Source organism: Cornus florida, unplaced genomic scaffold (genome assembly GCF_030987335.1).
Source record: "Cornus florida cultivar Cherokee Brave unplaced genomic scaffold, ASM3098733v1 CherokeeBrave_3.0.0_Hap2_Chr02, whole genome shotgun sequence".
Lineage (NCBI taxonomy): Eukaryota > Viridiplantae > Streptophyta > Magnoliopsida > Cornales > Cornaceae > Cornus > Cornus florida.
The window spans coordinates 33,217,602-33,233,875 of NW_026775572.1; the positions used below are offsets into that span (position 1 = coordinate 33,217,602).

Here is a 16,274-nt window from a genome sequence, read left to right on the forward strand (position 1 = left end):
TGCAAAAAAATAAAAATGGACTATGTTCCAATTTGCAAATAACCCCTTTGAAGTATATTTTGCGCATAATACTCCCTGAATTATCACATTTTGTTACAAATTGCCCCAATATCTAAATTATATTTCATTAAATAACCATAATACCTTTTTTTTTTTTTATTGAATTACACTTAATATATTTTTTATTATTGAAATAAATTATGAAAAATTTCATACTGATCTCGTGAAATATTCTCCATTAAATTTGCACAAATTTAATTTTAAATTTTGAAATTAATTATTTAAATAAAAATCTTAAGTAAAAATTTTAAAAACAATTTAATTAATTTCTTAATTTTTCATGAACATATTGCGTGAAAAAAATGTATTTTTTATTTAAGTAATTTATTAATATTTCATCAATATATTGTATGAAAAATGGTATTTTTCTATGTTAAAAAAATTTAAATTGAGTATAATAAGTTTTATTATAAATAATAAAATCTTAATAATAAGTTAATATTTTAGAAAATAGTTGTAAGAGATGAGTTTATAAGAGATTCTAGAGTTTTTGTTTGTTTGTTTGAATGCAAACGTTTGAGTTGGGGAAATGAGTATTTATAGCGCAACATGTTTTGCATGTATGGAGTTAGATGAGTTATGTGAAATTAATTAACGTTGGTGGATCTAACACACTAGCAATTCGTGGTATTCCATTTTAACAAAATCTGTATATTTCATATTCCACCAACGTGTTTGTTTTGTGCAATGGGTGATCTTCGAACAATGTAAGTAGACATGTGTCAATGACTAATGTATGGACTATTTTCGGACCAATGATTATTCGCATGCGAGTTTATTATATTCTAAATTTTGGATATGTTGTATGTTTTTAATTCAAGTTCATAAAAAAATAAAATATAATTTTGTTTAAATTATAAATTGCATCTTAAGATAATATTGATCCAAAAAATTAAGAAATTGTAAGATGTACGCAGTTTTATCAATATTGATAAAAAAACATGTGCAATTCACGTGATTTTACTTCATAAATTTGATGTGATGGTGATCAGAATTGTAAATTTAGATAAAAATAATAATTTTAAATCAATATTTTAGATTATCCAAACTTGAAAACAATAAAAGAGAAATTAATACAATATTTAAAAAAAAAATAAATCAGAATCAATCTTCAAGCCCTTTGTCTTTATTCTTAAAATTGAACTTAAAATTGAATTCTTACTCCACAATTTTAATTCAAAACTTATATCGAATAAAATTATCTTTACCTAAGTGATAATAAATTTTCAACATTTGTGTAAAATTTTGAATTTTTCTTTAGTTAAGTGTAATATATCTTATATTAGTATCAAGTTTCAAGCATCTTTTTGTCCCAATTACTTGTGAGGATTCAAATACTTATTTTCAATAATAGATTATTTGTTGAAAGAAAGTAAATATCCTTTTGTTGTATTCATTACGCTTCTTATACATTAGATGAAATAACACAACAAAGTAAGAATTACATTTCAAGGATGAAGAAATTAAAAAATAATACATACCAAATAAACGATTTCATCAATATGAATTATTCCCCGTTTCTCATCTAAAACTATAACGTGTGATCTTATTCTTCCACAAAGAAATAATATGGTATTATTCATAAATAAATAGAGAATTACAAAATTATAATGCATGAATTTGACAGAGCAAAAATGACAAAAGATTAACGGAATTACAAAATATAGAATCAACAAAACAAGCGGAAATAAGCAACCCTTAAAGGCAACATAAAAATTAAACAAAACAACTTGCGCATCCAGGGAATCGAACCCTGGTCAGTACCGTGGGAGGGTACTATGATACCACTACACCAGATGCGCATTATGGCTTTTGATGAGCTTGCCTTATATCTTCGTAGTAAAAGTTGACCAAATGGTAAATAGAATTCCATTCCAAATTAGATAAAAATAAAACAAATAATAATTCCAAATTATTTTAACTCAGATTATTTGATCTTCCTTATATTCTATCTCAATTGATTTATTCTCATTTTATCTTAACTTGCTGCTATTTTAGTTTTATATAAAAATAATTATATATAGATAAAAAGATGTAGGAAAAAAAATGTAAAAGATAAAATGGGACAGAAAAAATATAATTATAAGTCGTGAAAATGTCTTTATAATTTAATTCTTCCATCAACCACTCTTACAAAAGCAAAAGTTGTAAATGATGCTATTTTGACCGACAATGTATTAATATAAAAAATTATAATTATCTACTCTCTGATTTTGTATTTTATTTTTCTCCTTTACATTTTTTATTCATTGTAATTATTCCATTATTATCATTTTTTATTTATTTATTTTTTTGTTTGTTTTTTTTTTTTTTTAGTTGGGAAACTCACACACACTGCCTCCACTGAGATTTGAACACCTGACCTACCTTTGAGAGATAAGAGCCTTCTACCTTCAATTTCTCTCAAATTTTGAACATGTATTTACACCTTCAAACTTTATTGTAAATTTGTAGAGTAAACCACTAAGCTATCTTAATGAGATTTACATTTAATAAAAGACAAAAGAATGCGGGAAAAAATAAAAGAAAAAAGAGAGCATGATCTTTTGATTCTAAAAAAATGTGGAGAAAGAAGAAAGGAAAAAAAAAAGAAGATTATTAGATAGGAAAAAAAAAAGAAGATTATTAGATAGTATATTATAGTTTTTTTTTTAGTTTAGATGAAAAATAATACGATAATATGAAATACTATATATTATACAATTAGAGATAGTATATTGTATACATACACCATATTAATCAAATTATATTATGGTAGATTATTGATTGATTAGTCATAAGACTGTAGTCCAATTGTACTTCATATTATTATATAGTATTCATTATGGGTAAGTTTACTCTAACAAATTATCAAATTAAATTGTTAATGAATTAGAAAATCATCCAATTTAAAATATTTCAACTATTTGCAAATAATTAAACAGTTCAACTACTCAAGCAATTAACAAAATATTAAGGAGTAGCGTGCAAAATCAAGTATTGAATAACTATCACATCTCATCTCTTATCATATTAAACATATTTTTTTGATTTATGTGATCATTTCAAATTATAATATCTTACTAATAAATGAACATCACAAAAGATTTTTATTTTATTTTAAGTATATAAAACCAACGGCAACAATTTATTTCATATGATTTTCAATGGCGTTCACAAACTCTTCAGAAACATAAATGATCCTTTGGGACTGTGAAAATATGATAATAGAGGAAACCATCATGAAGTTTTATTTAGGATTTGGGTGATTAAAATTTAAAACATGGGGAACTTAATAAATAGAAAAGAATTTAAAATAGTATATTTTTTAATTTTTTTGTTTCTGTAATTATATAATTCAATTATTATAAGTTTTTATTTTAATATTTTTAAAAAGTGTGTCAAAGTTGGCGTGCCTCACAATAAATAATTAAATATTAAATTATTTGATTTTCCCCATCAGTTAGGAACCAAACTTCATGATATTATTTTTTTAATTATATAATTACTAATATATATGCCTATAATTACATATATATATATATATATATATATATATATATATGAAGTCTTGATAGTCAAGTGGTTAGTGCTTTATGTGAATGTTGGGAATACCATGCTTTGACTTTTTACACTTATTAATCTAATTTCTAACCTTACTTGCTCATATTATTTCTATTATAATTTTTAAAAATAGTTAAAAGAACCGGATTGTGTGCATGCTTATTTTATTTTACATAAATAACTTATAACAATAAAAATATAATATAAATATATATGAAATTTATAATCTTTATTTAAATTTCACCCAAAATAAATCGGGTTTTAAAAGATATGCAAACAATAGTACAGCACAACAACAATTGTACTGGCGAAGCCTTGAAGACGAGAGAGTAAAAACTCACAGGTTTTGTTAGGGTTTTGTGTTCGTTCTCAACAGCTTCTGACATTTAAAACTACACAGAGCAAAGCGAAACGAAATTACGACAGACACATCTACTCATGAGACATTTACTGGTATGCATCCCCTCCTCGTGGAAGAAAATTTTATTTTCCCTCTAATTTTCTGTCTGATTCCCGGGAAAGCATAGGAAAAAGAAAAGAAAACATCTAACAACTGCTACTCCTATCCTAACCCGTCATAAAATTCCAAATCATCATTTGTTCTTATAAATTCATTTGCAGTCAAATTAATATCCCTATTTCGTTCTTCATATTTAATCAAAATTTTACCTTCTTTAGATTTTGATTCAATTATATGTTACATTTGCAGAGAACGGTTCCAGTATTCAAGAAAAACTCTCTAATACGTTTAATAGCATTGGCTACTGCTGGTTCGGGTCTGCTGTATTCTAACATTGGCGTAGATTCAAGTGAGCACTTAATTTTACTCAGCAGCTATTTCTGAGCGATCTGTTTTGTTGCTTTGATATCCAACAATAGGAAAACTTAATTCAAACACATTTTAATTAATTAATTTATTATTCTAAATTCAGGAACATCGGTTTCAATTCATCCGTCATTTCGGGATTCATTATTGTGGCAATGGAGAACTATGCAAGAGATGCTTCCCCGTCCTTCATTTTTATCCTTGGACCCTTCATCACATGGTTTGCCATTTGCTTAGACTTTTACTTATTTTATTTTTCAATGTTTTGTGCTCATCTTCAAATTTTTAGTTGTTTTATTCAATCCATGTTGTGTAATTGTAGGAACTCTTCCGTTATTTTTTTCTAGAGTTGGCTCGGTCCCATCAGCGGATATAAAGAAGGAAGTTTCTGGGGAGTTTGGAGCTGGACCGAAACCTTGTTGTGGATGTTTGGGTAGAGATACCATTGCTAATGCCGCTGCAAGGATTGGTCCAGCTGTTGTCAATCTATCTGTTCCACAGGGTATGCATTCGGGTTTTAATAATGTGCAGTCTGAGATAATCTGCTTAGAAATTGATTGGAAAGACTGTTTATAAACCACGCATTTGTAGGTTTTCGTGGGATGACTGTAGGAAAGAGTATAGGCTCTGGAACTATCATAGATGCAGATGGTACCATCTTGACTTGTGCTCATGTGGTGGTTGATTTTCAAGGATTGAGTTCTTCATCCAAAGGGAAGGTCAGTGGTCATATTTTTTATTGCTTGTGATCTTAAGATTAAATGTTTTAGATCATTTTGAAATTTGTTTCCAAATATTATGCAAAAGCACTTCTAGCATCGGCGTCCTCAAGGACCTCAACACTGTTCCCCAATATTTATATTCTAGATTGAGTAACACATCTATAAGTGTCAGATTTATATTGTGCTTGCAAAATTTGGAATTTTAAACCATACGTTTGCACATACACATATAATATGTGGAACTCAATCATGCAATATTTGGTGGTGCTCTGCACTGTATAGTTGGTTAGATTATGGTTTGTCTCAATTTTTTATATTTAACCGCATGTATTAAATGAGTGTTTTAAGTTTGTATTTATCCCCTTTTGAACTTTAATGTAATGAAAAGTTTATACATATGTTTTTTCCCCTACAAAGAAAAGGCGAGAAAAGCAGAAAATGTTAGTGTTACAACATGATGCTTGTACATGTATCTACTTGAAGTCACTTCCACCAAATTGAAGAATTCCATCAAAAGAGTTTTCAGTTTAGAGCTTTACATCTTCACTCAACAATATTCCCAAGAAATTCATAAAATAGTTCGTTGGTAATTTATTTGATAAAATCCCTTAAATTTCCTTCTCATTTGAAAATGCACACGAACAGTCATGGGCATGTTGGGCTAGTCAAATTTACTTTGTTTTGACTTGAAACAAAAGCAACGTTTCTACTTTAGAGTGTGTTCAATACTATTTGGATGCATGTTTGGTAATGTTATATTTGTTGCTTCACTATAGTACATTGTCCGAAGCAAAAAACATGAAGCAGAAGCGGTTGCTAAATTGGGCCGACACCAATGTGCTACAATGGTTTTGCCTATAAGATACCCTTTTATTGTTTTAGATACATGTATAAACTTGAATGTGTATATGCAAAACTATATGAAATTAAAATGATTTATTGCTGCAGGTTGATGTTACTTTGCAAGATGGTCGGACATTTGAGGGTACAGTGGTGAATGCTGATTTACATTCTGATATTGCTCTTGTAAGGATAAAATCCAAAACTCCCCTTCCAACAGCAAAACTTGGCTCCTCTAGTAAGCTTCGTCCTGGGGATTGGGTGGTAGCTGTGGGCTGTCCCCTTTCCCTTCAAAATACAATTACAGCCGGTATTGTAAGGTATTTTTCGTAAATTAATGTGACAAAATTTGGTTTTTCTGCCAAGTGTCCGAGGAACTTGTATTTGGAGGAAATATAGTTAGTGCTTATGTAGCTTAAGTGGGACTAAACGAACACATTAAAGCACAATTTTGGGAACCTATGGATTAATTAGCTAAAGGGATATCCGAAGGAGAAAAGTATACTTCAGAGGAAACTTTAATGGTCATTTAGGAAAAGATTGTGGAGATGATGGACATGGACTTGGAGATAGAAAGGATGATAGGAGGCTATATTAGATTTCGCAGTGGCATATAATCTTCTAATTGGGAATACCTTTTTTTTTTTACAAAAAAATAAAATAAATAAATAAATATGAACATTAATCATTTTAAAAGTGGATCAAATATGAGTCAAACTTGTTTCTTTCTAACTAGAAAGGTCAATCAATTAACAAGTAAAGATTTTAAAGTTAGGAGAGAGTTTAACATTACAACAGAGGCTAATAATTTCAGATGTATATATAAAAGGACAATCTAAAAGGAGAAATAGAATCTTAAACCCAAGAACTAGGAGGTGGAATTCAAGAGGGGAGAAAGTAAAATTATTTAAGAATAGGATGTTAAAAAAAGCAACATGGATTGTAGAAGATGAAACTGATTTAATGTGGAATAGGATGTCTTAAAAGAGCATCAAAAGATGTCATAGGAGAATTAGAAGTAACGTAACAATTATCTAACAAAACTTGGTGGTGGAATGTACAACCCTATAATATCGTAAAAACAAAATTGGATTCCTATAAAGGTTTGTTAAAACTAGAAATAAAAAAACCTTTGAAAAATACAATAATGTCAATAACAAAGTTAAAACAGAGTATATGATGATCTTTATTCTAAATTAGGCGCAGAAGATGTGGAGCAGAGTATATATAAACTTGCTAAACTAAGGGAGAGGAAAACTAGAAAAGTTTAGCCATATCAAATGCATCAAGAGTGAAGACTTAAGGGATTTAGTAGATGATGAAATTAAAGAAAGATGGAAATATTATATTGAGAAATTATCAAATGAAAATCATCTTGGAAATTTGGCTTAGAAGAGTATAGTAACCTTAAGGATAACATATTTTTCTGTAGGGTCAAGGAGTAAATGCATTAAGGATGATTATATCAGGAAGCACTCTAGGGCTAGATTGCATCCCTATTGAGCTTTGGAAGCGAGGATGAATTGTCTTAACTACTAAAACTGTTTAATAAAATAATAACAACTAAGAGAATGCCTGATGAGTGGCGTAAAAGTATTTTAATACTATATATAAAATATAAAAGGGACATACAAAGTTGTAATAATTGTTGTGGTATTATATTAATGAGTTATATCATGGAACTTTGGGAGAGAGTGAAGCCTAATTTGGATTCATGCCAAGGAGGTCAATAATGTAGACTATTTACTTATTGAGGAGACTTCTGGAAAGATACAAATAGAAGAAGATATTTCTTCTCATATGATTTTTATTGATTTAGAGAAGGCCTATGATAAGATACCTAGACATCTAATATGAAGGATTTTAGAAATAAAAGAGTCACAAAATGTTATACTTACACAACAAAGAACATGTCTGATGAATACATGACCATAGATTGAACGACGATGGTGGAAACAAGTGAATTCAATTAATCTAGGCTTACATCAAGACTCAAGATTAAGCCCATACCTTTTTTTCCTTAGTTATAGATGTGAGCTAACAAGACACATTTGGAATGAGATTCTTTGATGTTTGTTATTTGCTGATGATATTGTTTTTAGATGAAACTACAGGATTCGGTGGTAATTGGATGTTTGAAGAAAAAAATTAGAATTTAAAGAGTTTAAGACAATAATAATAAAACTAAATATAAGGAGTGTGGCTTTAGTAAATCTAAAAAATACATATACAGAGATTTTTTGAAGATTGAGGATAAAAGTGAACCTTTTCATTATTGGTAAATTATACTTACCTCCCCTCTAGTTAGGGCTTATTACACTTACATCCCCTGTGTTTTAGATTATTACAGTTATCTCCCTTCTAGTTACATTTATGTAACAAAATGATCCTTGCTGTCAGTTTCACTAATGGTTAGAGATGGTCAACGCTGACGTGGCAAGTTTTTTTGCTTCACATGACAAATATGCACTTCAAATTGAGAGTATAATTGTCTTCTCACAACAAACATTGGTCAAAAATGTATTCACAGCGAAAATAACTTGTCACATCAGTGTTGACCATCTCTGTCCATCAATAATACTAACGGGAGGGGTTGTTTTGTTTACACACATGTAACTAGAAGTCTAGATGGGAGGTAACTGCAATAATCCAAAACACAGGGGATGTAAGTGTAATAAACCATAACTAGAGGGAAGGTAAGTGTAATTTACCCTTTCAATATATGCCCAATTATCCATGGTAAAAGAGAAATTAAAGATGACAATAATGATAGAATCAGGACATGACGAGTTAATGAAGGAGTTCATCTAATATATTGTGTGATCAGCGTATCCCGTTAAGATTGAAAGTAAAACTTCAAAACAACTATTAGACCAGTCATTCTTTATTTGGTAGAAATTGTAGAATGTTGGACAATCAAGAAACAACATATGCATAAAATGAGTGACAAATGCAAGTGTTGAGATAGATGTGTGGCAGGACAAGAAATGATAGAATTAGAAATGAACATATTCGTGATATGATTGAAGTAGCACCGTTGGAGATAAAATGAGAGAAAATTGTTTAAGATGGGTTGGGCCTGTGCAAAGAATACCATTAAGTGTATGGGTCTAGAAGAGTGACATGGTCCACATTGAGGGTAATGCTAGGGGAAAGGGAAGACTAAAATTAACATGGGTTGAGCTATTAAGGAAGGATATGATAACATGTAGTTTGACTAAGGCTATGGCCTTAGAGCGGAATGGAAAGATAAAATTCACGTAGCAGATCCAAGTAGTTTGGAAAAAGGTTTTGTTGTTCTTATGTACCAACTGTCTGAATGGTTAAATATATTTTCTTGCTCTTTGTGAGATATTCTAATGTCAACCGAGTTGTAAACATAATCAATCATTTATTGCATGTTTAATTAAATATATAATTGTTATTAACTTATTGTTTATTTTAATGTGTTACTTGATCATTGTAGAAATATAATAGAGTACATCTTACGTATTGATAGATAAAGTAGACCATTACAGTTAGTGATGCCCTTTTTCTTTCTGGCCTTTTCTCTTTGCATCTAGTTGTGTTGATCGTAAAAGCAGCGATTTGGGTCTTGGAGGGATGAGGAGAGAATACTTACAAACAGATTGTGCAATCAATGCGGTAATGTAAATTATACTCTCTCCTAGATTTGTTCTCACATGTTGTTTTGGGGTCTTGAATTTGTGTCTTGGCTTTGGTTCTCTATATGGTAGATGCATATGTATTCAAACCATTGCAGATTTGGATCTTTTGATGGATGATTCTAAAAAGGGTAACATTTGCTATATGTGTGCCTTTGATACCAAGATATCCTTTATAAGTAATCAAGATAAAGGGGGACCACAGAATAAGGTTGACAAGGACATTGGTTTTGTAAAAAACAAAAAATCATTTGAGATTTTATTTTAAAATTATCAATTTTGATTTAGTAGAATAGCAGGCTAAGATGTTTTAGTTACAAGCCTGTAACTGGTCTGCGTGTATATATATTTTTGCTGGCATTTTTGTTTAGTAATTTTTTTATTTGTAATTATTGCTGGGAAGTTGTTAGTTTATTGCTCATATATATTGATTATAATAATTAGTATTATCAATTTTTTTTCTCTGTTTTTTGGTTGTAGGGTAATTCTGGTGGACCTCTTGTTAACATTGATGGAGAAGTTATCGGTGTTAATATTATGAAAGTATTGGCGGCTGATGGTTTGGGCTTTTCTGTTCCAATTGACTCAGTCTCCAAAATTATAGACCACTTCAAGAAAAATGGGTATGTTTCAAATTTTATATGAGATTATTGTAACTGTAACTGTTAAATTGCATAATATTAATGATTTTGTTTTGGAATCACGGGTGTCTCTCTCTCTCATGCGCACACACATTCACATTTGAATAGGTGAGAATGTCAAAAGGTATAGGTTCTTTAATTTAATACACATCCAAGTCTCTTTAGATTACCAAGTCATATATTAATTTTGTTGGTGAATGTAGTCTATGCAAGCACTGTCTACTTCACTATTTTGATATATGAACAACAAAATACTCAACAAAGCCTTTTCCCAGCTACTTGGGGTTGGCTACATGAATCATATTTTTTCATTCTGCGTTGTATAAGGCTATAGCCTCATTCAAACTGCATTTGGTCTATCTAGCAAGAACAAAATCATGATGTTAAAGTCTTAAAGTTTGATCTTTTTCTTATTTTACGTTCTGGGTCCATTTATGAATTATACTTCGTTGAGGGAAACTCTCAGTTAACATTATAAGTCTACAAAATTATTGGGCACAAATTAGTAATTTGTGGAACCTAAATTGGTTCAGCGCCTCTATTATTTCTTCCTTCTTTAATCTCAAAAAAAAAAAAAAAAAAAGGGGGGGGGGGGGGGGGGGGGTGGGGGTGGGGGTGTTAGAAGAAGAGAAAGAAAAAGAAAAAAGGAAAAGAATTTTGCAATGGACGCTTTAATAATGCATTGATTATGCTTATTTATACCATTCGAGAACCCTGTATAAATTTCAATTATTGATCTCATGTATGCATAATTGCTATTGGGTCTGTAATTCTGTGCTTTACACTGTGTACGAGTATGATGACCACAAATGTGGCGTTCTGAGAAGGGAAGATTGGAAACATGAGTAACCTTTTTTTTTTGAGAAGGGAAACATAAGTAACCCTTTATATTATTCTTGTACAAAGTAGCTGTTTTGAGACTCGAATCCATGTGCTCACTCTTCACCATTGTGCCAAGCAATGACCCCTCGTATTGTCTTGATAATTCTGTAAGGTGTCTTTTTTTTTTTTTTTTTCCTTGTTAGTTCCATCTTTGATTAAACGCAAGGCAGGATTTTGTCTTCAATTTTTTGGAATCACTTACAATGTTATCTTTAGAAAAATTTCCACGTACATGCGCGTATATACACATGTAGAGAGATAGACGTTGACTTGATGTAGAACAAATAATGCACCGCTACCAATTGATGACGAACTAGAAGGAAAGAAGGGGATGAGAATGAGAGTGAGAATGAGAATGAGAATGAGAAGATGAGATGAGACTAGACGAAAGAGATGGGAAGACAGACGAAGGGGATAAGAAGATAGATTGAAGCGGTAGGATGGAGAGACTGAGGAATTAAGAAAAGCAAGAACACGAGGGAGAAGAAGACGTAGAGGGAGAGTTTTCAAACTCACTAAATTCCAAAGCTAAAAAAACCTTAATAGGCAAAATTATTGCCAAACACTAAAAACCCTAAAAATAGGAATATACTAAAATAACCTAGAACTAAACATTACCAAAAAAATAATAGCACAATTAAAAACCCTAATTTACATAAATTCCTAGTTTCATTTATCTTTGCCCATTCTCCAAAAGTAGAGGCTTAACATGTGCAGCCCATTCATGAAAATCATAGCTTGTTCTCCATCAATTAAATTGTTCCCTGATAATTGATGGAGAATGAGTTATGATCTTCATGGATGAGGCACACGTGTTTCGCCTCTACTTTAGGAGAAGGGACAAAGATAGATGAAAATAGGGATTTGATGTAATTAGGTTTTATTTTTAATTATTTTTGTAATTTTTGGCAGTGTTCTATTTTTAGGATTATTTTAGTATTTTAATATTTTAGGGTTTGTTTATGTTTTTTGCCTATATAAAGGCTCATATGTAATAATGACAGTTTAGCTTTGGAATATTGAAATAATATTTTGAGTTCGAAAACTATCCCTCTGTGGCTTTTCTTAATACCTCAATCTCTCTAGCCTACCCCTTCAGTCTATTTTCTCATCCCATTCGTCTGTCTTCTCACCTCTTTCGTTTAGTCTCATCTCATCCCCTTTTTTCCTTCTGGTTTGTTATCAATTGGTATCAGAGTGCTATTTGTTCTACCTCTATTGATATCAAAGCGAAAATTCCAAGCAAGAGCAAAAGACTCAAGTAACAAAAACAAATAAAAATAAAACCTAATCACATCAAATCCCTATTTTCATCTACGTTTACCCCTTCTCCTAAAGTAGAGGCAGAACACATGTGGCTCATCCATGAAGATCATAACTCTTTCTCCATCATGACTGTATTACAAATGCCTTCCTGAAAGGATAGTTAGTTGATGTCTTATTATATGAAATGATTACCAGGGTCTGAAATTTAGCTTGTGCCACGAGGGCTCTACCTGGAAGGGAGAGAAACTCCAGTCCTTAATGTTCTCCCTTCCCCCACCCCTCCCCTTTTTGGTAGCAAAGAATCAACCCATCCGCTAGCCACTTTGGACTGTAGAATGGTTTGCAAGCTCCGGATATGTGCAATTTAGCCTATGGTGTTTTTGCGACTTAATGCTCCCTTTTCCTATAGGAAGCTAACTTAAGCTCAATTATTATTCAGAATGGTTTGTTTTAATCAAGGTTTTGTGGAATTAAACCCAACAATCTCATTTCAGATGCATTTGAGGGCATCTTTGCATTTTTGTTACATGTGATAGATACTGATTTTATATGCAGGAGAGTTGTTCGACCTTGGCTTGGATTGAAAATGCTTGATCTTAATGATTTGATTGTTGCCCAGCTTAAGGAAAAGGATTCCACATTCCCTGATGTCAACAAAGGTATTCTTGTGCCAATGGTATGTCCTCTCTCTCTCTCTCTCTCTCTCTCTCTCTCTCTCTATATATATATATATATACATATATATATCAATTCTGGTGTCGAATGGAATCTGATTTTCCTTGGCATTGTTGGCAATGGCTGCAGTGCATTATTTGGTAGGAAAATATTTGCCTGCACTGCTGATTTAGACCGGGTTTGCTGCAAAATATTACATATGATTGAAAATGAGTTTACTTCTAGTATTAGTCTTATTCTTGCTGATTATGGTTGGTGACATGATTTTTATTTTATTTTTTTCTTTTTGAAGTTTCGTAGGTTTTGTTATGGTGTTGGTTTGTAGATGCTGGGGGTTCAGATTACTACAGACATGTTAATATGTTGCAAGCCAACATCAAGTTTTCACGCCGGGCGCATCTTTGGCTGGGGAAATGAAGTTTAATTGTCTGAAAATAGGTTTGGTTTGTTCAAATTTGACAAGTGTCATTCCCTCTCCTAGTCCCGCAAATCCCACCCAAAACCATGCATTCCCATCCCGCTTCATATCTCTTTCGCCATTTGCTGTCTATACCAAACAAACGGGGGACTTCCAGCAGCTATTTCTGTTGCTGCCAGAGGTTGAAATCACCGCTAAGCTGCCCGCCTGTTTCTACAAGCTTGTTGGTAGAAATTCTTAGCAGCCGCTGTTTGCTGTTAAAAGTTGGTCTTAGTGATAACTTCCTTATTGTTGATACAAGTTATACAATTAGTGGCAATAAATGTTGTAGTTGAAGAGTAGAGTATTCATTAGAAGTCTTATATACACAGAGGCTAATTTAACTTAGTTGCATGGTAAATGGTTTTGGTGTCACAAAGCTTCAACCCATGGCTTTTCATGGAAAGTCATGCATTAATTCATGCTATACACAAGCTGGATATGCTAAAGCTTCCATCTTTTGGTGAAAATTATTGTTACTTCTTTTTTTTGCAATAAAATTTTTAATATAGCATGTAGCAAGGGAAATTCCTTTAAGCTTGAAAGGGAAGTTCTATAAATAACAATTCTTTGTGGGCAAGACGTTGGATGACTAAGAAATAACAAATGCACAAAATGTGCATGACGGAAATATGAATGTTGAAATGGATGTGTGGCAAGACAAAAAATATTAAATTAGAAATGAAAACATTTGTGGGATGGTTGGTTGAAGTAGCACAGATTGGAGATGAAATGAGAGAAAATCGATTTAAGGTGGGTGGATACATGCAAAGGAGTCCATTACGTGCAGTAGTAAGGAAGAGTGACAAGGTTCGCATTGAGGGTAATGATGGGGGAAGGAAAGACCAAAAGTAATATGGGTAGAATTAGTAAGGAAATATACGATAACACATGGTTTCATTGAGGTTATGGCCTTTGAGTAGAATGGAAAAATAGGATTCATGTAGCTGAACCCAAGTTGGGAAAAGACTGTTTGTAGTCCTTACATGTAGCAAGGATATAAGTGGAAGTGTGTTGGGAAGTGTTTATGGCCCAAGAGCAATGTATAGTTGGCTATGGTTCATTTCTATTCAATTATGTTCTGTATTTTATCATTTCAACATTTTAAGGTGAACCTTGTTTCAATAGTAAATTGGTTTTAGTAAATTTCCTGTTATTAATTTCTAATTTATGCACCAACTGCAACTGATATGCATGTGTATAGATGTTGAAATGCACGAGATAAGGTTAGTCATAAATTTTTCATAAAGATGCAGCTTTCCCAAACTAATGTTTGATAATTTCCCTTAACCAGGTAACTCCTGGTTCCCCTGCTGACCGTGCTGGATTTCGTCCAGGCGATGTTGTCGTTGAATTTGAAGGGAGGCCTGTTGGGAGCATTAAGGAGGTACGGAGAACTTTTTCCTTCCACCAACTAGGTGCAATGAGGAGCATCTTTTAATTGAATCTATACTCTCTATTTAGAAATGATGTGCACATGGCTTGTGATTTCCATATAACTATATGAATTCCGCGTTAGAGGTCTCCAATGGGAGTTTGCTCGACATCATATCAGTAGGGCCCATTAAACTACCCGATTGCATGATTGATTATCACTGGATAGTATTAAGACATAAAACAGAAGGATGTGCTAAAAATGAAACTTGGTGCATTGACTGTCTGTTTAAACTAGTGGAGGTTTTAGTCTAGAAAACCTATTTTGCCTTCAACCTTTTGGCTTCACTACATTATATGTTGAAAGCCACTTGCATGATTATGCATGCTGATTGCTGACATTATTATTGGGTTTATGGCAGATTGTTGAAATACTGGGGGACAACGTCGGGAAACCCTTGAAGGCCGTTGTGAAAAGAGCCAAGGATAGTTCGGTAACTCTTACTGTTATACCGGAGGAGGCAAATCCAGATATGTAAACGACAGTTACGTATAATCAAGCTCTCTAGCAATTTTCACATAGGAATTATAGATCATCTGAGAAGGAAAAGAACGTGTGTTGACCGGATTTCTTTTCTTCATTTGTGCTCCTCTTAAGTGGGAAGTTTTTCATCGGTCTGTATAGCTAGGGATTATTAATGGGAGTAGAAGATGTTTTACAAATTTTGTTCTATTTATTATTATTATTATTATTATTATTATTATTTTTTGTATATTTTTTTTCACAGGTGTTGCAGGTGCTTGAAGAAGACCCTAACATGTCTTTCATAATCCCTGGGCTCCTAGCTATATTTTTGCTCCTCATAAAACAGTAGGATTGTTGGTTATTGAGAATCATTGCCAGTAACTTTTACATTTTAAATTAAGGTTCACTTACATCCACATTACAAATATCATTCCATATCTCTCCAAAGACTTGAAAAATTGAACTAATGATATAAATCCTCATTTTCAAGGTCTTCTTGTTATTTTCCATTCTTATTTTTGTGGTCGGATGTGAAGACTTCCACTAAATTAGTTATAAAAATAGTTATTAATTAGTTCAATGTATTCATAAATTAGTTATCATCAAATATGTATTTTACTTTATATATGTATTTCAGTGTTTCTAAAAAATACATTTACTTTCAATCATGCTATATTAAAAACTATTTTTCCGACAAAAGAATATATATATATATATATATATATATATATATATATATATATATATATATATATGTGTGCATGTGTTAAAAACTATTTTATTTCTATAATTTCTAG

At 31.6% G+C, this 16,274-nt stretch overlaps 1 protein-coding gene and 1 non-coding gene across 3 annotated transcripts; one reads left to right on the forward strand and one right to left on the reverse strand.

Annotated features, from left to right (window-relative positions):
• Nucleotides 1–1,791: 1,791 nt before the first annotated feature.
• TRNAG-CCC (transfer RNA glycine (anticodon CCC)) lies at nucleotides 1,792–1,862 on the reverse strand. The gene has a single exon. It is a non-coding gene; the product is annotated as a tRNA-Gly (tRNA).
• A 2,020-nt stretch (nucleotides 1,863–3,882) lies between these two features.
• On the forward strand, nucleotides 3,883–15,717 carry LOC132294602 (putative protease Do-like 14). 2 transcript variants are annotated; one of them, XM_059792509.1, is made up of 11 exons: nucleotides 3,883–4,056; nucleotides 4,313–4,412; nucleotides 4,536–4,649; nucleotides 4,752–4,931; nucleotides 5,021–5,148; nucleotides 6,100–6,311; nucleotides 9,555–9,636; nucleotides 10,137–10,279; nucleotides 13,001–13,121; nucleotides 14,872–14,964; nucleotides 15,374–15,717. In XM_059792509.1, the coding sequence occupies exons 1-11, from the start codon at nucleotides 4,042–4,044 to the stop codon at nucleotides 15,488–15,490; spliced, it is 1,305 nt and encodes a 434-aa protein (XP_059648492.1). In that variant the 5' UTR covers nucleotides 3,883–4,041; the 3' UTR covers nucleotides 15,491–15,717. The 2 variants fall into 2 exon arrangements, with proteins under 2 accessions (XP_059648492.1, XP_059648493.1); XM_059792510.1 differs by lacking the exons at nucleotides 14,872–14,964; nucleotides 15,374–15,717 and adding an exon at nucleotides 13,413–14,850.
• The last annotated feature ends 557 nt before the right edge of the window (nucleotides 15,718–16,274 follow it).

Bases quoted from the DNA above. Each gene is read 5' to 3' on its own strand.
- LOC132294602 (XM_059792509.1), top strand. The intron at 5,149-6,099 runs GTCAGTGGTCAT...TTATTGCTGCAG, and splicing joins GTTCTTCATCCAAAGGGAAG to GTTGATGTTACTTTGCAAGA. The intron at 9,637-10,136 runs GTAATGTAAATT...TTTTGGTTGTAG, and splicing joins CAGATTGTGCAATCAATGCG to GGTAATTCTGGTGGACCTCT.